The 18,957-nt window shown below is 54.3% G+C and overlaps 1 protein-coding gene across 2 annotated transcripts in view; it reads right to left on the bottom strand.

The window, feature by feature from the left end:
- Nucleotides 1-1,706: 1,706 nt before the first annotated feature.
- Nucleotides 1,707-18,957, bottom strand: part of TNFRSF13B (TNF receptor superfamily member 13B) — a 35,259-nt gene continuing 18,008 nt past the window's right edge. The window contains exons 1-6 of one of the 2 annotated variants that reach the window (XM_011236886.3): nucleotides 17,195-17,275; nucleotides 16,771-16,908; nucleotides 13,977-14,222; nucleotides 2,830-3,006; nucleotides 2,038-2,304; nucleotides 1,707-1,805 (exon numbers count right to left, since the gene is read on the bottom strand). In XM_011236886.3, the coding sequence (XP_011235188.3) occupies nucleotides 2,054-2,304; nucleotides 2,830-3,006; nucleotides 13,977-14,222; nucleotides 16,771-16,891 (795 nt within the window). In that variant the 5' untranslated portion in view covers nucleotides 16,892-16,908; nucleotides 17,195-17,275 and the 3' untranslated portion in view covers nucleotides 1,707-1,805; nucleotides 2,038-2,053. Of the gene's footprint in view, nucleotides 1,806-2,037; nucleotides 2,305-2,829; nucleotides 3,007-13,976; nucleotides 14,223-16,770; nucleotides 16,909-17,194; nucleotides 17,276-18,957 lie in introns of those variants that run through there. The other variant, XM_034647256.1, reaches the window with a different exon arrangement.

Below are 18,957 nucleotides of genomic sequence, written 5' to 3'. Positions count from 1 at the left end.
ACACACACACACACTTACAACAAAGAAAACCTGAAAACCACTATTATTCTTGTCTGATGGGGGCCAGGGTCGGGCACTCAGCACCTGGCGTTTTCAACAGCCCTGACTTCCCCAGCACTACCAGAAACATCCCCCAGAGTCCCTGGGTTCGGACGGGCAGAGCTGGAACGCTGGAGAAGAAACAGAAACCCGCACACCTTCCAGGCGAGCCTTCCTGTCTCAGTGGTACCTGGATGTCTCCCAAACATGCCGTTACCTTGTCAGCGTGCGGGGACATCTACACCGGTTACAGGGCTTTAGTGTCAATCCTGTCATTGGATAAGCTGCTTGCATGGGCTTGGTGGCAGGAAACACCAGGGGGTCGCCGTTTGCCATGTGGGGCTGATTGTGCGACCGGTCAGACACGTGTCTCGAGCAGAAACGCTTTAGAAGCCCCAGGTTCACGTGTTAAGCCCGAACCCTCAGCTCCCTGGGATGTGACCTTATTTGAACATGGAGTCTTTACAGAGGTGATCGAGTCAAACGAGGCACCCGGGCGGGCCCCGAACCAGTACGACTGGCGTCCTTAATAAAGGACATGATTAAGCCCCAGACACAGAGGGCAAGACGATGCAGGCCAAGCCGAGTGGCCCGGAGCAGATCGGTCCCTCGCAACCCTTAGAAAGAGGCAGCTCTGTTAGCACCTTGACTTCAGATGGCGCACCTTGAGAAGTAGGGGACAGTGACTTTCTGTCCCTTAAACCTCCCCATGTGTACTAGTTTGTTCCAGAAGCCCCAGGAAGCCGAGACAGCCTGTTAGCCCGAGGAGGGTGGACAGATGGCGCATCAGGCAACCCGTCTGCACCACCCAACATGCGTTACGTGAACATCTGGTGCGCGTCGCTGTGCAAGGGAAACTTGGTGGCACAGGATGAATCATTTTCATTCCCATAATCATGGATTTATCTTACGTGTAAATGCTTCTAAGACTCGTTATGCATGTTAAGTGTGACTAAAATGTCGACTTCGATGCCACTAAAAATAGAAATACAAAACACAGGTCACATCTACAATGTGTGACTGTTCAGATATTAGTGCTTGGTGTTATCACGCATAGAATTTAGCGTGAGGCTTGGGTAGGGCTAGAAGAAAAGGGGGGTGACTATAAAGAAGGATCTGAAGCCGCTGACAGTTCAGGCTGGTGGCTAGAAAGGGACGAAGGTGTGTGCGAAGGAGAGCGCACCCCCCTGGGGCCAGGCAAGGAGACTTGGGCTTTCAGAGTGGCTGGGCGCCCTGGGCTCAGCCTGCTGCTTCCTGTCCACCCCATGCCCCACTACACAGACACACACACACTCACACACACGCGTGGGCACACACATGCACACACACGTTGCGCTGTGCTCACCGCGCCGCCTAAGGGCGCAGGGTGGAGAATTTGGTTTGCAAAAGGAATGCAGGTGAGCCCAGCCCTCCTGTAGGAGGCCCACCGGCTTCCCTCCATTCTTTGACTTTCCCTCTTACATGAAAGCGTGCCTCAGAGTCCCGGGGTGTACCCCCTGCTTCCCACCCTGCACAGGTCAGCAAGCTCCGAGGGTCGTGAGCCTGGTGGGGCGGTCCACTTGCAGGTCCTTGGAAACCAGGCATCTGCGCGCAGGGAGGCAGCGGGAGAGGTGGGGCGTCCAGAGGCATCCCAGGGAGACAGGACCAAAACCAGGGACAGGCCAGAGTGGGCAGCTGGGGAAGGTTTTATTTCTAAAGAAGGGTTCTTGGGGGCTGTGTCCAGCAGGCACGGATGACTTCACTGCAGGTGTGTAGGTAACGGTGACCTGCATTGGAGACGTGGGATAAAGACGTGACCGGCCTCCTTCCCTGACACCTCTCTCCCCCCTCCTCATCTCTCTCCCTCTCCCCATCTCTTTCCCTCTCCCCATCTCTCTCCCTCTCCCCATCTCTTTCCACCTCCCCATCTCTCTCCATCTCCCCATCTCTCTCCCCACCTCTCTCCCCGCTCCCCATCTCTCTCTCCGCCTCCTACCCCTACCCCTCTCCCCGTCTCACCCTTCCACGTCACTCGTCACTCGGCGGGGCCTCCCTCCTCCGCGGGGGCGCAAAGGACCCCAAGGCCGCCGTCTGTGGCGCGCAGGCAGGGCTGTGCGGTTGCGGTCCGGCCGAGGCGCCCCCACCTCCCCGAGGGCGCGGCGTCAGGGGTCCCGGGCGCGCCCGCGCTCTCCTGGGTGGGCTGCCTGCGCTCGGGAAAGCAGAAGCTGCACGTCTCCACCGGCTCTGGCAACGCGGCCGCGGCGGTTCCAGCTTCCAGACAGTGACCTGCCGGAAGGGGAGAGGCCGACGGCGTTGGCCTTGGCCCCGTGCCTCCTCAACGGCCCCGCACCCAGGGGATCCTCGGCCAGGGTGTCGGGTTCCCGCAGAAGGTAAACTGCCCTGTCCCCCCGCGCCCCGGGCAGCGCCCCCTCCCGTCGCCAGCGCCCCCTTCCGTCGCCAGCGCCCCCTTCCGCTGGGGAGCCTGCCTAGGAGCAGGCCTTCACACCTTGGCTGACCTCACCCCCAAGCCCCCAGGGGTACCGCCTCCTCCAGGTTTCAGCCCTGCGCCCCTGCCAACACCCTGGCCATCACCCTACACCCACCCTTCCTCAGGTGCCCCATCTCTTGTCTTGATGTTGAACCTGATTTCACCAAAACAGAAAAAGTCCTGCAGGTGCGTGGCCCAGGCCTTTCTCAGGAAAGGCTGGCAACATGCTGTCCCTGTGGAAGCAGGGCCAGTGCGGGGACAGAGGGATAGCCCGCGGCTTGTCCCACAGGTGGTGGGAGTATGCGGGCCCGTTTCTCGCTCACCCTGGGAGGACTTGGCCTGGGTCCGACATGGTGCCGCGGAGGGCTGGCAGGAGAACGGGTCCCCTCTCCTCTTGAGGAAGCAGGCCACGGCCAGGAGGAAGCAGCAGATGATGGCACAGAGGCAGAGGCCCAGCGTGCTGTAGACCAGGGCCAACTGGTCGGCGCTCAGCTTCAGCCCTGGGGGTGCCCCAAAACAGATGTGAGGCCCTGAGATCTGGAGGGGCCCTTCACTGCCCAGGGCCCTTCTCTGGAGTGTCCCCTCCTCTTTCTTTTCCCTCATATGCCCCCCGGGAGGGCGGAGCCCCCAGCCCCAGAGTGTTGTCCGTCTGTCCGGCTCCTGGAGAGGCTCGTTCCCTTCCTCACCCTGACGTTTGGCTGGTGGGGACCCTTCTCTGGACTTGGGAGGAAATCAGCCCCCTCTATCCCAGGCTGGTAGCAATGTCTTCCAGGAGCTCAGAGCAGGACACTTCTAGAGCTGGCCCTTTCTGCCGTCTGCTCTTGCCATAGGACGTAGGTTGGGACAGTACCAGAAGCGGAGAGCTACGTGGACAGACAATAATCCCGGGAATTGTCTGTCCTGACCTGGGCTTTCCTCCAAGAGGGGGCCTTCCTGGGGAAGCATACTTGGAGAGTGAGACAGGTCCAGGTGCTAATGAGTCTGGGATAGCAAGGCAGGAGGGCCCTGGGGACCCGGGGTGCTGGGCACTCCACTTCTCAGGGCCTTGAGCCTCTGGTTTGGACACCAGAGGAAAACAACACTGAACCAAAGCCCTCCCCTTGAAATTTTTCCTGCCCCTGGAATCGGGGCACCCCTAGGCCCCAGGTGGAAAGACAGAGGGGCCAGAGGTAATCTGTGCGCGTAATGACGTGGGCCACCCAGGGAGCCCTTACACGTGCAGGCGCTCGGGGGAGGGTCTCCCATAATTCCCCTGCTCCCGTGAAGGTGGGTTGATTGTCCTGCCTTTAGATCCTGAGATAGGGCCAATCTGGCAGCACAGCCATCACCCTCAAGTGTGCAACTCAGTGGGTTTGAGCGTAGTCACAAGGTTGTGCGAGTATCACTGCTGTCTGATGGGAAGACATTTCCATCACCCGTGTCCTCACTCACTAGCCGTCACTCCGCGTGTCCCCTGCCCCAGCCCCTGGCACCACCGATCTCCCCTCTGTCTCTGTGGGTGTGTCTATTCTGGACCTTTCCTATGAAGGGAATTAATCGCACAATATGGGGTCTTTTGTGCCTGGCTTCTCTCGCTGAGCCTGATTTCAAGGCTGCTGCAGACTGTCCTGTGTGTCAGGACTTCACTCCTGTGTGTGGCCGGATAATGTTCCACTGTAGGGTCATAACCCTCTTTCTCCGTCCATCTGCCCGTGGACGCTTGGACTGTTGCCACGTTTTGCTGTTGTCAATAGGGCTGCTGTGAACATTTGCGTACAAGTTTTCGTGTGGACGCATGTTTTCGGTTTTCTGCCGTAAACCCATGAGTGGAGGAATCTCTGGGTCAGATGGTAATTCTCTGTGTCACTTTTTGAGGAAACTCCAGACTGTTTTCCACAGGGGCTGCACCAGTCGACACTCCATTTTGCAGGTGACAAAACAGATTCAAAGTCACCCCGTTCCCAGTCGCCGCTGTCCCTGGGAGCAGGCGTGATGGACTCCGGGCCAGTGCTCAGGGCTGGCCACACGGACGCGATGAAGAGGACACCGCCCCCGACACGCTTCTCAGAGTCACGAGTTTTGTAAAGTCACAGAGGTGGCAGGTGCCACCCTGACATTTATGGAGGGAGACCGGGTGCTTTGGGCGGTGCTGTCCTTCGTGTCCCTTGCCTGGAGCTCAGGGAGGCCCAGAGGAGGGGGAAGCAAAGAGTCCCCAGTAGGCACCATACTTTGATATGACAGATCTGGAGACCGAGGCCCTCAGAGGGAAGAGGAGCCAGGGAAGAGTCACAGGGCATAGGGCAGAGAAGGGCAACGCTTCGCATTTCCCAGCTCCCAGGTCTTTCCATCCGCCTACCTACCCGCTCCTACTCAGCTGTTGAATAAAATGACATATATGGCTGGATCCACAGTGGAGAGGCCGGCGGCCTTCATTCACATCAGGGACGGATGCCCGGCCGCCAGACTGCTAAATACAAATGAACTGCCGTGTAGATTCAAGGAGCAAGTCTGACCATCTACGTATTTCAGATGTTCTCAGTGTGAATTCTACCACCCGGACCTGGCAGCAAGTGTTCACGGATGGTCCCCAAAGAACCGCCTGCCCACAGGCTGCCCTTCACGTCAGGGCCGGACTGGCCTTCCTGACACCAGTAGAAGGCAGCGAAGCCATTGGCGCCTCTGAAGGCCTGGCAGCCCTTGCTTCTGCTCCCTTGGGAGCCCCGAGCCACCGTGTGAGAAGGACCGTGGAGAGGCCACGCAGAGAGACCACTCAGAGAGGCCACATGGAGAGACCACATGGAGAGACCACGCAGAGAGGCCACGTGGGGAGACCACACAGAGAGGTCACATGGAGAGGCCACGCAGAGAGGTCACACAGAGAGGCCACGCAGAGAGGCCATGTAGAGAGGCCACACGGAGAGGCCACGTGGAGAGGCCACGTAGAGAGGCCATGCAGAGAGGTCACTTGGAGAGGGGTGGGCCCTGAGACTGAGGGAGGGGTGAGGCCCGGCCATCCCGGCATCAGAGCCAAGCCTCCAGGTAACCCCATCCCTCCACGCCCCCAGCACCATCTGCCTGCGGCTGCACAGACACCCCAAGCAGACAGCAGACTTGCCCAGCCGAGCCCGGTAACCCACAGAGCCATGCGAGATAATAACGGGGCTATTTGTAGGCCACTAAGTTTTCGGTGGCTTTTGGAGCCTTCAGTAAACAAGCAGACTGTGCTCCTGAGGGCGTGAGGGGCTCGTCCCAGCTGCTCTCTGCCCCTCTGTCCAGACCAGCCGTCTGAGGTTTCCTGTGGGCCATGGGACTAGCTCCTGCTGGTGACTTGCCCCAGTACCTGCTTTCCAGCACCCCCGAACCAGGAAGGGACGTGCAGATTCAAAGTGCAGGTGTCCCTCCCACCCGTCTCACAAGAGCACCTCGTTTGGGCAATGGGGGAGGGGAGAGAAGTTTGGGGGGCACTTGGAACCAGCAACCAGCAAAAACAACACACTTTCCTGAGCCCCGTGGATTTGGCGACTTCACTTCCAGGCCACGTCCCACCCACACAGACACAGACGTTCACTGAAGCCTTTTTGGAGCAGCTGGGTTGGCCTCAGATGGACTGAACCCCAGGAAGTGTGCAGCGAAAGCGGGAGGCGGGCACTTTGGGTGCCAGCAGTGGTGTGAACCCCGCAAGGAGCTGTAGGTGTGCCTTAGATAAGGGAGAGTAGTTTCCGCGCCCAGCGTAGAGCCCAATGCGGGGCTCGATCTCAGGACCTGACATCAAGACCTGAGCTGAAGTCAAGAGTCAAACGCTCAACCGATGGAGCCACCCAGGCGCCCCTCTTCTTTTTCTTTTTTTAATCATTTGTGTGTGTCATCTATTCAAAACAGAAGAAGAGCTTGAAGCCGCTCTGGTCGTCCACGTGTCCAAAGAGCTGCATAAAAGGCCCACCAGAAGGACGGCGGTGGGGGGAGGGAAGTGTCGGTCAGAGTCCCAGCGGCTGGTGGACCCACGAAGGGGATGGCTGTCCCCCGCTGCTCTCTGCACCACCCGAATGTGCCCTGCCACTGGCTCTGGCAGCAGTGAGCACCAAGACCGTCCTGGAGGGTGTGGGTGACCTTCTCTGCTCTCCTTTGGTGAATCACGAAGGTCTCTTGCATCACGACATCAGAGGTAGCCTTCTGTTGGCCCTCGGTGACCTGGCGCTGCAGGACAGAGAGGCCTTGCCCTGTCTTCTCTGTCTGCTGACCCCGGGAGCAGAGGGGCACAGTCAAAACGTTTTGTGAGAAGAACGGATGCATTCTCTGTCCTTGTCCGAAAATCAAGCCCAGGGCAGCCTGCTTGTGCAGGTGCAGTTCCTGAGAACCACCACCAGAGGGCACCACACACGGCTGCAGGCTACTGGGGAGCGAGGCTGGCCCCAGCCCAGGGACAGTTTATTTCCAGGCTGGTTTTTATTTTTGTTTTGTTTTGTTTTACTGTCTTCAAAGCAATCTCACATCTAAAAATAGAATTTCCCCAGACTGCTGCGGTCCCCGGCTCAGGCTAGGCTGGCCAGGTGGTCGGGGTTATGACCCGTCACTTAGGGGCCGAGTAAAGGGGCCTTTGCGGACCGGGAATCCAGATGGCCCCACTGAGCCGCACGCAGCCGAGGGCCCTGCAGCCACAACTGCTGGAGTTAAAGGTGGCTTTGGACACTCTACTCAGCTTGCTCAGCCCTCAGTTTCCTCATCTGTGAAATGGGGCACGAGATTCCGCTCAGCATTGTTTGGCATCCACGAGCTAGTGCGAGTCAGTGGATGAGGCTTCGAGGCCCTGGGGTGGGAGGGGGGACACGGGTGCCGCAAGTCCCCAAGTGTCCCCATGCCTCCATGGCTCAGCCAGTGGGAGTCTGTCCATAGGAAGGAGGGAGGCTGGGTGGCAGCTATAGGACACCAGACTCAGGAGGATTTCAGCCCCTCCTCCCTCTCGGAAGACTCTGGTGCTCGGCTGCTGGGCCGTGTCCATGGGGACCACCCAGTTAGCATCCGGGACTCTGCGTTGTCCCCTCCTTCCCTCTGCACATGCTGGCGACACTGGGCCCGATGTCCACCCTGCCGTGACTGTGAGCCTCACTGTCCGGTCGCTGGGGGGCCTTTCCCGCAGACAGCTCCCCACGGGCTCCGTGTGAGCTTGTGTGTGCGACACGTGGCTGCCGTTCCAGGAGACGAGCTCGGAAAAGGATGGGGGGCATCCCCCACTCCACCTGCCACCCCATCAGGGCCTGGGATCCCGGAGTCCCCGTGCTTTCTGGTACCACCTCCTCTGGGAGCGAACCCGCATCCTGCTGGGGGAAGGGCGGCAGGGCAGGGGGGATGACTCCTTCACGGCCTCACCCCTGCCCCCTTTGGCCCCTCTCCTGGCCCCGGATCAGGCCCACTGGCCTTTCCCTTTGCTCAAGCAGCTCCAGTGAGCGAAGGAAGCCCCCTTCCGCCCCCAGGTCCACTCCAGCCACGGCCCGTTCCTCCCCTCCCTTCTCAGCTGGGTTTTTTAAGAGCAACCCTAGGCCACCCTGTCTGGCTTTGGTTCCCACACACGAGGAGACCTTGAGCAACTCCTGAGACAAAGGCGGTGTCCTCCCCGACCCCGAAGGGCTGACTGCTGGCTTTTACAGACGTGACCCCGGTGAGAAGACGTGGCTTCCCACCCTGCCCTCGTGACCCGCAGACAGATTCACCTCGGCCGCTGTGTTTCTCTTCCTGAAATGCCTGTCATGCTTCCCGTTTGCTGAGCCGGTGCCCCAGCTGTGATCTCCTTGTGCCTTTTTTCCCTGGGGTGTATGCACCCCACAGCCCAGTGCCCCCCACCACGCTGGACGCTGCTGCCCGCCTGCTCCCCCACACCCTCCCCTCCTCTGGCTTCAGGCCCCCCGCCTGCGATCTTCACGGGGGGCTCTGCGCCCCCGGCGGGGCATCCCAAGCTGTTCCGTGAACACGGGGGCCCTGGAGGGTGGTCTGTGCGCGTTCCCATCTTGTGGAATTAGGTTAAACTGGACTAGGGGATGCTAATGGCCTGATAAAGGATGAGGCTAAGCGTGAGAGGGAGAGGAAGAGGCCCGGCTTCTTGGCCTTGGGAACAGTGAGAGAGGAGCTCCCTGCCTTGCCCCCCACCATTTCCTCAGGTCAGGACTGCCTCCACCTACGGACACCTGAAAATGGCCCTTCAGAGGGTCCTCTGGTCTCTTTGTGGCCAGAACTGCTGGACATCTGTGACTTCCTCTGTGCTGTGACCTAATCCTTCCAGAACTTTCCTCCTTGTTTGCCTTTATGGACATAAAGCCCTCTGGGTTCTGCTCTGACCTCCCTGACTGCTCCTTTGCAGTGTGTCTGGGGGACCCTCTATGACCCCTCAGAGGCAGACTCCCTCCCCCCCAGCACCCATAGAGTTTCCCTCTCAGTCCCTTTCTGTGCACACAAGGTCCCTGGGGCATCTTTTCCACTCTTGGAAACACAACTGCCACCCTGTAGGCCCACAAAATCCAAGGTCTCCAGTGAGATACTCCCCAGAGCTCTGGACCTTTGTGGGGGTCCTGGCTGCCCCCAGGGCTGGTATCACCCTCCCATGGGGAGACCCACCTCGGAGCTCTTGGTCCTGCTGGTTCCCTCCCCCCGACTGGGCTTCCTTCCCTCCCCCCAGAGAGATGTCCCCTCGTAACCTGCAACTGTGACCTTATTTGGAAACAAGAAACTTTGTGTAATTAAGGATCTCAAGTCGAGACCATCTAGATTAGGGAGGCCCTAAATTCAGTGACAAGTGCCCTTAGAAGAGAAGGAGAGAAGACGGACACACAGTGAAGCCACATGACGACGGGTGCAGAAAGTGGAGGGAGGCCGACACACGCTAAGGTCCCCCTGGGGCCACCAGAACCGGGGTGGGGCAAGGAAAGGGCCTCCCCTAGAGCCTTTGGAGGGAGCACCGCCCTGCCGACACCTGGATATCAGGCTTCCGGCCTCCAGAACGGCGCGAGAGGTTATGCGTGTGATTTGAAGCTCCCAGTCTGTGGCGTGGCCTAACAGCAGCTGCAGGAACCGGACATGGCCCACCCAGGGAAGGACCCACCTTCCGCTCTTCCCACGCAACGAGGCCCCCTGCCCCCAAATCTCAGAGCCCTTTAGGCCCAAGAGAGCCCTGTGAGGTCGGTGCTGTTATGACGGTTACAGGTGGGGACAGTTAGTCACAAGTGGTCCAGAAGCTTCCCCAGGGCACCCAGGCATGTGGGCTGGCATCCAGGTGCCGACAGGCTGGCGGAGGGCCCTGTTCCCAACACATCCGGAGCACTTTACCTGCGACCCAGGGGGCCCGTGGATAAATCTGGGGGCTCCGTGGACTTGGATAAGAAAGGCACGTCTTTAACTTCCCTGATGGCCAGCTGAGACTCCGCCTTTGCTCCTCTGTGTGCAGAGGCCACAGTCCCGAGTGGTACGAGCAGGCGTGTGGCTTTGTCCTTAGCGGAACCCGGGGTCTCTCGGCACCCCTGCACTGTCGTCTGTGCTTCTCGATAGTTCGAAAGCCACTGTCCTCACCCAGCCCCCCGCTCCATCTTGCTATCTGATGCATTCACAGAGAAGCTCGAAGATTCATCCTGAGGATGCCACGTGTGCGATGCTTTGGTAATCTTTTGATTTAATATTTACTTTGATTTAATGTTTGGAGAAACTGTTGCGAACAGTATCTCAACATCACTGGTTTCTCTGTGACCCTATGTGCCTTGTTGGATGCGCTTTAGAATTACTCACAGAAGGGCTCCCGCGGTGCCGAGTCATCCCGGAGCCCGAGCGGCCCCGCTGTGCTCGACGCGTCCACAGCTGTCCAGAGCTGAGGGCCTCTGCCGCCCACCCACCCTGTGCACGGGCACCGCCCCTCGAGGACCATCCAGGTCCCTGTCATCTGTGGCCTCTGTTGCCAGAATCAGGCTCTCCGGGTCCCGGCTGTCTTCGCCAATGGCCACCCTTCAGGGGCCCTGGGGGATTTCCCTGCAGCCCAGTCCCCTCCCTCTGGTCTGTGACTGCCCGGGCCTCCAGGAGCGCATCAGTGTCCCCATCCTCGCAGAGAGGCCCTCAGTCATCGGCCTCTGATCCTCTCCCAGGGCTCCGGGTTGCTCCGCTGTTCCCTCAGCCCCCGACCCCAGCGCCCACCTCCCCTTCCCCAGAAGCCGGGCAGCCCCTCACCGTGCAGTCTGTCCAGGGAGAGGCAGATGTCCCAGCCACCTAGCCCGCCCCTGGGCGTCTCCCTGGAGCTAACGGCCACACTCTGTAGGTTCATTCAGAGCTCCCCACTCTGCCCCACGTCGCGGCAAGGTGACGGGAAAGACCAGGGGCTCACGCTTCTGGTGCTAGTGGAAAACTCCAACCATGCGTGGCCCCCGGCGCAGGGGATCTCTCGCCTGCTCACCCCCTGTCCACGATGAAACCCCAGGCAGCCTCCTTCCCCGCCCTCCTTCCCACTCCCATCCACACATCCCTTTCCAGTGCAGCTGTCCTGCCGTCTCCCTTGAGACCTTCACAGTGTCGGTCACAAGATTTCTGTACGCTTTTGGCCAGCGTGTGGTAGCATCGTCTCAACATCCAAAGCACCCGCACTCAACATCCCTCCTGCCTCCGTGGAGTGGCCCCCCACCCCCGGCTGGGGGCCCCTGAGCAGAGACTCCGTGTCGTTCTCTTCCGATTTGCCCTCTAGCACGAAGCTCCTGTCAGCCCTTCATGGCACAGGAACTTTACTCCTCACAGCATCTGTACGTGCTGTTCCCTCTGCCTAGAATACCCTTCCTCCACCTTCTCTTACACATGGTTTCTTTTTAAATGAGCATTTACTGTATGCTTGCTGGGTGCTCACTGACCCTGGCAAGCGTTCTTTTAAAATCTTCACAACAACTCCATGCAGATGTATTATTTCATTCTCACAGAACCAAGGCTCAGAGAGGTTGAGTAACTTGCTCAGGGTCACACAGTTAGTGAGGGATGGAACCAGGCTCTGTCTCCACAGCTTCCACTTTACTCCCATCTGCCTCAAAGGCCCCTCCTCCGAGAAGCCTGCCTTGCCCCCCGTCGCACCCCTGGCTGGGTTACGTTGCCACCACGCACTGAGATTAATTTATCATTTGCCCGAGTCTCGTGCATTGCCTGTCTCTCCCACTAGACTGTGCCTTCTCTGGGGTCAGGGACAGGATTTGCCTGTCTTGTCACCTTGCCCACGCACAGCAAACCCTCACAGTTATGTGTCAGATGAAGGAATGACAATCTGGAAGGACCGCGCGAGAGAGCTGGCGTAGGGTTGAGGTGGGGCCTGGCAGGGATGCGGACTTAGTAGGGGGATGGCAGGATCTGGGGAGCCCACAAGGGGGACGGGAACACGTCAGCGCCATCAGTATCTCCAGTGAGATACTCCCCAGAGCTCTGGACCTATGTGGGGGTCCTGGCTGCCCCCAGGGCTGCAGCCAGAGGCAGCCTGGTCCCCTGGCGTCCTGCAGTCCATGCTCCCAAACAGGTCCACACCTGGTGCTCCCGCCGTGTGGTCCTGGTACTGCTGTTTATAATCCACACCAAGCCCAGCTCCTGCTCCAGCAGCACATGCAGGTGTCAGAGGACAGAGCAGAATGGACCAAAACCCCAGATCTCTGGGAGACTCAGGCCATAGCAAGACAGTCATTAAGCCACCAAGTCCCTGGGAGGGCATGTGGTGTCCCCAGCTATGCTGTGGTAGGAGAGCGACAGCTAATGCTGCAGGATCAGGCATGACCTGTCATGTTGACCCCACTGGCTCCCCACCATGTCCTTACACACTCCCATCCACACATCCTGGGGGATCTAGCCCTGGAGCCAACATGAGGCCCCCAGATTCCACCCGGTGCCCTCCAGGGATGAGGCTTGGCTGAGAGTCACAAGCAGGAATAGCTCATCTTGTCCCACGGGCAGCAGGTTACCCTCAGGGAGTGACAATCCATCCCATGAATGCCGCTCTGGGATTTTTGCTCTTGCAGAGTGGATAAACTTCGGGACCCACAGACTTGGCCTGAATCCCAGCTCAGCATTGCTCATGCGCTCATGGCACAACTCTCAGCAAGTCACTCTAAATGTTGAGACTCAGTTTCTCTATCTGTAAAATTGGTAGGATGGATCTCAAGGGGACCTTATGGCATCAAAGGTGAGAAAGTGCTGGCTTTGGCTGGAAGAATCCAAATACATTGCCAACTGCGGGTTGGACATACGGGTCACTAGACACTGGAGGAGGAGGTGTGCCCCGCCCATCCACCCTTCTTGTTCCACGCATCGCTCCCTCTGTATCCACGCCCCCCTGCACATGAATCTGCAGTTCTCATGAGAGAGAGGCTGTGCTGGATTAAAGTCCAGCTACGAATTCTTTTCTCTCCTCTCGCATCTGTCTCCCCATCCTTGAATCCGACTGGCTTTGCAACTTGAGTAACAGAATGTTACTGGCAACACAAGCCTTGTGTATTTCTACCTCTTACGCCCCTGCCATCGTCATGAGAGGGACATGCCCGGCCAGCCTGGTGCTCCCGGGAAGAGGATGAGGGACACCTGGAGTGGAGCTACCTCTAACTGAGCCAGCAGAACACAACTGAGCCCACCCAAACCCAGATACACAAGAATAGTAAGGCCCTGAGTTTTGGGACTGTTTGTTACACAGCAACAGCTCACTGACAAGGGAACAGAAAAGAGTAAAAACCAACAGTCTAACCAAGTAGAACTTGGGGCTGGGCAACCTCCATTCTCAGGGCACAAAATACCTGCCCTTTGGTATTTCAGCCCTAGGGTCTGGTGCCATGGAAATGATGTCATTGTGAGGAAAGTCACAACAGAGCAAAGAAACCAGTCAGGCCTCCGGGAGCTTCAGGCCTATTGTCTCTCCTTTGACAGACCAAGTGCAGTGTACCTAGCTTAAGTGTTTACAGACCCACATGGAATTCCCCTCCCATCCTTTCTGACACCACAAAGCAGGGTAAGTAAGCCGAGAGGTGTTTTCTGGGAGAATACTTAGACACTTTCAATGCTTGGCACTTAATAGATGTTCAAGGGACCCTTCTCACCATGTCCCAGGTGGCCACACCCCCACCACAGTTGTTTTGTAATACTTTTTTCCTTCTCATTCTTTGGAAGTCCCCGTTGTCTCTAAATGGAATCAGAGATCTTGCTCAGAAGGTTAGTTCTGCTGGTTACCTACTGCCCTGTGTTTTAAAAACTCATTTAGCCTCCACTATAAGGCTCTCAATGGTCAGGTCTTTTTTTTTTTTTTCCTTCTTTTCCTCTTGCGTCCTTCTAGCCCACAGACTTCTAGATATTTTGCTTAATTTTTATTTCTATCCTGTGACGACCCTCCCCTGCCTTCTGGCCATTTGCCTGGACTCTGGACTTCCTGCTTTGCAGACCCTCCTTATTTAGGCCTGGCAGCTGGCCTTCCACCCACTGTGACCCTCAGACACCATCAGGCCAACCTCAGAGGGCTTACCTGGACCTGCCTCTGAGCCTCTGTGCTCTGTTCCCTGGTACCTTCCCAAGTCGTCTGACCTGGTTTCAGCTTCTCCAGCTCGCTGTCTCTTGAGCTCTGGTGGGAGGTTCACATGGCTCCTGAGTTTGTTCTCACAGAAGTATGTGCACTGCTTGGGGTGACGTCCACAAATGGATGCACAGCTGATGCAATCCCTCAGGAGCTGGTCATAGTACCTGCCTTGCTCCTTGCGGCAACTGAGGGACTCTGGGAGACAGAAATGAGTGATGTTACTGGGTGACAGAGACGTGCAGGCCCTGAAGCTGGCCTTCAAGGGCATCACAGTTTAAAAAAAATCACAATTCGATTCCCCAAAAGCAATTCCAGAGTAAAGCAAGTCCTTTCCCAATATGTAAATGAAAGGCTATACATTGTCCTCTAAGTACTGTTTTAGCTGCAATATATACTTTGGTATGTAGTATTTTTCCTATATCTCCTTTACAATGTTTTTATGTTTCATTATTACTTCTTCCTTGGCCTATTGATTATTTGAAAGTGAATTTCTTAGTTTCTAAACATAAAAGAATTTTCTAGTTATCTTTTAAAATTTAAATCTAGGCTATTACATTATCACATATGTTCTTTACTTGCATTTTTCAAACTTCATAAAGGAAAAACATATTTCATATTAACATAAGGATTGGAGGAGGAAGCCAGCAAGAACCTTGGCGGGTTGAGGGAGGGGGTGGGAAGGAAGATGGGAAAGCTCAAACTAATAATGTTTCTTCTGTCTTAATGACTGAGAATTATAAGAGCTTAAACAGGCATCAGTGCCAAGGAGCAGAAGGCAAGCAAACTAAAGCCCAATCACACTTGCTTTAAGAGAACAATTTTGAGTGCATAACAGAAATCTATACTTTCACAGGGCAAGACTCCCTTGTCTTTGAAATAAGATTCTATTTATATGAAAATGTGACACACAGAGGGGATTTTAGGGGCACATTTCAGAGGCAGTGCAAGATAGAGGGTAAGAACACAGACTTCAAGGCCAAACAGGTTTGAGGGCATCCCTAGTCTACCACTTGGAGGTTGTGGGGTCTTGACCTGTCCAGGCCTCAGTTCCCACATTTCCAAGACTAAGGTGAATGTCGACTCCTTAAACTTGCTATAAGGACTTGAAGTTCCTGGCACAGTGCCTGACACGTAATAAATAAATGGTGGGTTAATGGAAGGTTTAAGTAGAATATTCATTTGTGTCTCTTTGCAGCACAAACACACCAATTCTTATGTCCGTGAAAGAGTAAAGGAAAAGACCAGGAAGATAGTGGAACTGGGACCTCAGGGAAAACTCAGATGAGATCAGTGACCTCTTCTTGCCCTGGCTCTGCCCGGGGGCTCCACTAAGCCACATAGGGCCACTGCCACTTATGAGATGGAGTTGACGAGATGACAATGGTGTTCCCAGGGTTTTGTGTGCGACCTCCTTCCCTCCTCAGGCCCCCCCTGTTGCTGCTGCAGGTGGTGTCTGAGCTCCCCAGACCACCAATCCTCACTGCCCAACCTCATAAACTTCCCTTCCTAGCCTTGATATTTCCTGTTGTGTTTTTCCACCTCCATGGCTTTGTCCGGACTGGTCTTTCTTCCAGGGGTGTCCTTCCCCCCCACATCTGACTGCCACATCTACAAACTCTTAACAGTATATCTCAGGTGGTATTTACTCCAAGAATACCTCCCTGCTCCACAACCCATCAGCCAGAGATGGTGTCTCCCAACTGTAGCATTTTATGGTACTTTATCTTTCACGCTTGAAATGCAGTTATTTCTTCCATTAGGTGATAACCCCCTTGAAGGATCATGTCAGTTTCCTATTTTCAAGGGGCTAAAGAGTTCCATGAATATTTGTGGAGTGATACAATGAATACTCTACCCCATTAATGGATAGTGGAGAGACTCTCAGTCAGCGAAGTGTCTGCCTTCGGCTCAGGTCATGATCCTGGGGTCCTGGGATCAAGTTCCACATCAGGCTCTCTGCTCAGCTGGGAGTCTGCTTCTCCCTCTCCTACCCCCTCTGTGCTCTCTCATCCTCTCTCAAAGAAATACAATCTTTAAAATAAAGTAAAATAAAATAAAATACACAAGCAAAAAAAAAATGGCTGGGGAATAAAAAGGCAGAATTTTTTAAATTTATTTGACAGAGACAGCCAGCGAGAGAGGGAACACAAGTAGGGGGAATGGGAGAGGAAGAAGCAGGTTCCTAGCGGAGGAGCCTGATGTGGGGCTCGATCCCAGAACGCTGGGATCACGCCCTGAGCCGAAGGCAGACGCTTAATGACTGCACCACCCAGGCGCCCCAAAAGGCAGAATTTTTAACACTAACGATGGGTTGATAAGGATTTATTATTCTATCGTCTCTGTGATAATTTCTATAATAAAAAGTTTCAAACGAAAGTCAGAACACAGAACGACAAAGGAGGTCCTCATTTCTATTGGGCAGTCAGATAAGACCTTTGACATTTGGCCTCAGACCTGAAGGTTGAGTAGGAAAGAGCTGAGGGAAATATAACAGGGAAATACATTCCAAGCATAAGGTACAACATGTGTAAAGACCCTAAGGCAGGAAAAAAACAGCATGTTCAAGAAACTGCAAGGAGGCCAGTGTGGCCAGAGCAGAAAGACTGAGGGGAAAAGGGGTGCCACATTGTACATCTCTTTTCACCACCTCCTTCTCAGCCACCCAAGTGCAATGGGGCCTGATGGACCTCTGAGGGGAAAGCAGGGGTGATCCAGCCCACAGGGCTCGGGCCCCAGAACTCACTGCAGAATGCTGCACAGGTGCGTGGAATCTGATGGCTGCAAATGGGTTTGCAGGAGAGGCAGATGTTCAGCAGGGGGTCCCAGTACTGTTCTTCAGGGCAGGGCTCCATGGCCATCCCCATTCACAGGCCCTGTGGATCTGAGAGGCATGGAGCATGAGGGCAGCTGGCACCCTGCTGCAGGTCAGAACCCAGAAAGCCACTCCCACTCACATTCCTACTCTCTGTCTCAGCGAGCAGACAGGGAGCCAGACACAGCTAGCTTCCAACCCCAACTGCACCTGAGGGTAAGCTTCTCACTTCCTTGAACCTCAGTTTCCCCATTTGTGAAATGGCTGTTCTGAGGCTCCCTCTCTCACAACATCTGAGCCCTTCTCTGAGCCCTGTTCTTTGCCCTCTTTAATGTGCCTCTTTCTACCACGGTACCTTTGCACAAAATGCTGTTCCCTGTGCATAAAATGCTCTTCTTCCCCGCTCCTCCACTGGTTATTTTCTCCTGCTCCCTTAGAGCACTGTTTCAATTTCATTTCCTCAGAAAATCCTGATTCTTTTCTCAGATTACGACATGCCCCTTTTTCTGAGAGTGATGTGCCCTTTACTTGTCACTGTTTTCACTTCACTTTTGTGACTATTAGATACTGTCTCCCCCATTAACTGTGACAACCATTCAGGCAAGAGCTCTAATTTTTTTGTTCACTCTGGGTCCTCAGAACCTAGATGGTGCCCAGGACAGAGTTGGTGCTCAGTAAATGAATAAAAAGAAAAACAGATCTAGCCAGTGCCTAGCATACAGCAGGCATTCAATAAATGTCTATTTCCTTCCCTTTTTCTTTTTCACTGAGGTATGAGACACACACAATGATGTGTGTAGAGTGCAAAGATCTGAAGTACACAGCTTGATGAATTTTTCCATATGTATACACCTGTGTCACTACAACCCACATCAAGGTACAAGGTGTAGATATTTCTTGCACCCTGAAGACTCCCTTGGCTCTCCTCCCATATGATACTTATTTCCAGAGGTAACTTCTACTCTGATTTTTATCACCATAGGCTGTTAACATTGCTCATTCTTTTTCTTTTTCTTTTTTTTTAAAGATTTTATTTATTTATTTATTTGACAGAGAGAGACAGCCAGCAAGACAGGGAGCACAAGCAGGGGGAGTGGGAGAGGAAGAAGCAGGCCTCATAGTGGAGGAGCCTGATGTGGGGCTTGATCCCAGAACGCCGGGATCACGCCCTGGGACGAAGGCAGACGCTTAAAGACTGTGCCACCCAGGCACCCCAACATTGCCCATTCTTGAACTTGTGTGTCTGGTTTTGTTGGTTCCACACGGTGTCTGAGACACATCTCTGTTGAGGCTCTATCAGTCATTTGTTTTGTGTTTCTGAGTCTTCCATTATATGCATGCATCACCTTTTCTACAATTTTCTGCCTGATTTCATGATATTAGCTTCACCAGAAACGTCTCCTTTTAAACATTTTGTAAGGCCGTTTGTTTAATTTTTTTTTTACTTTTACCTTTTATTATTTTATAATTAGAAAACAAAGAATTTTTAAAGATAATGGTCATTATATGTNTTTCTGAGTCTTCCATTATATGAATGCATCACCTTTTCTACAATTTTCTGCCTGATTTCATGATATTAGCTTCACCAGAAACGTCTCCTTTTAAACATTTTGTAAGGCCATTTGTTTAATTTTTTTTTTTACTTTTACCTTTTATTATTTTATAATTAGAAAACAAAGAATTTTTAAAGATAATGGTCATTATATGTACTATTTTCTACCTATTGATGGTTTAATTTTTTTCCTACCAATTTTTTTCTTTAAGATTAAGTCAGTGTTCAAATTCTAATTGTCTCATCCATGTCAAAATGGTTTTTATAACATAAAGTCCATACATCACAGTTAATTGTAAGCCGTTTTTTTACTTTTTAATGAAAGTAAGCCGAGAAAAGACCAGTGGCTTCTGGTTCAGTGTGGCAGCTTAAACACACGGGCTTATCTTCCCTCCCTCTTGAAACCCTACTAAAAGGACAAGAAAAATATGTTTGTCCTCAAGGAGAAAGAGAATGAATAAAAGTTACTGTAGCAGGGGACAGATGTGAGCAACATTTTGGGATAAGGAAGGCATGTGAACTGGGGCTGATTTCAGTTAAAGTTCTCTCTCCTTTGATGCCCTCAG

Source organism: Ailuropoda melanoleuca, chromosome 17 (genome assembly GCF_002007445.2).
Source record: "Ailuropoda melanoleuca isolate Jingjing chromosome 17, ASM200744v2, whole genome shotgun sequence".
Lineage (NCBI taxonomy): Eukaryota > Metazoa > Chordata > Mammalia > Carnivora > Ursidae > Ailuropoda > Ailuropoda melanoleuca.
Note: the sequence above shows the minus strand (reverse complement) of the source record. Positions and strands in the feature narration are given on the sequence as shown.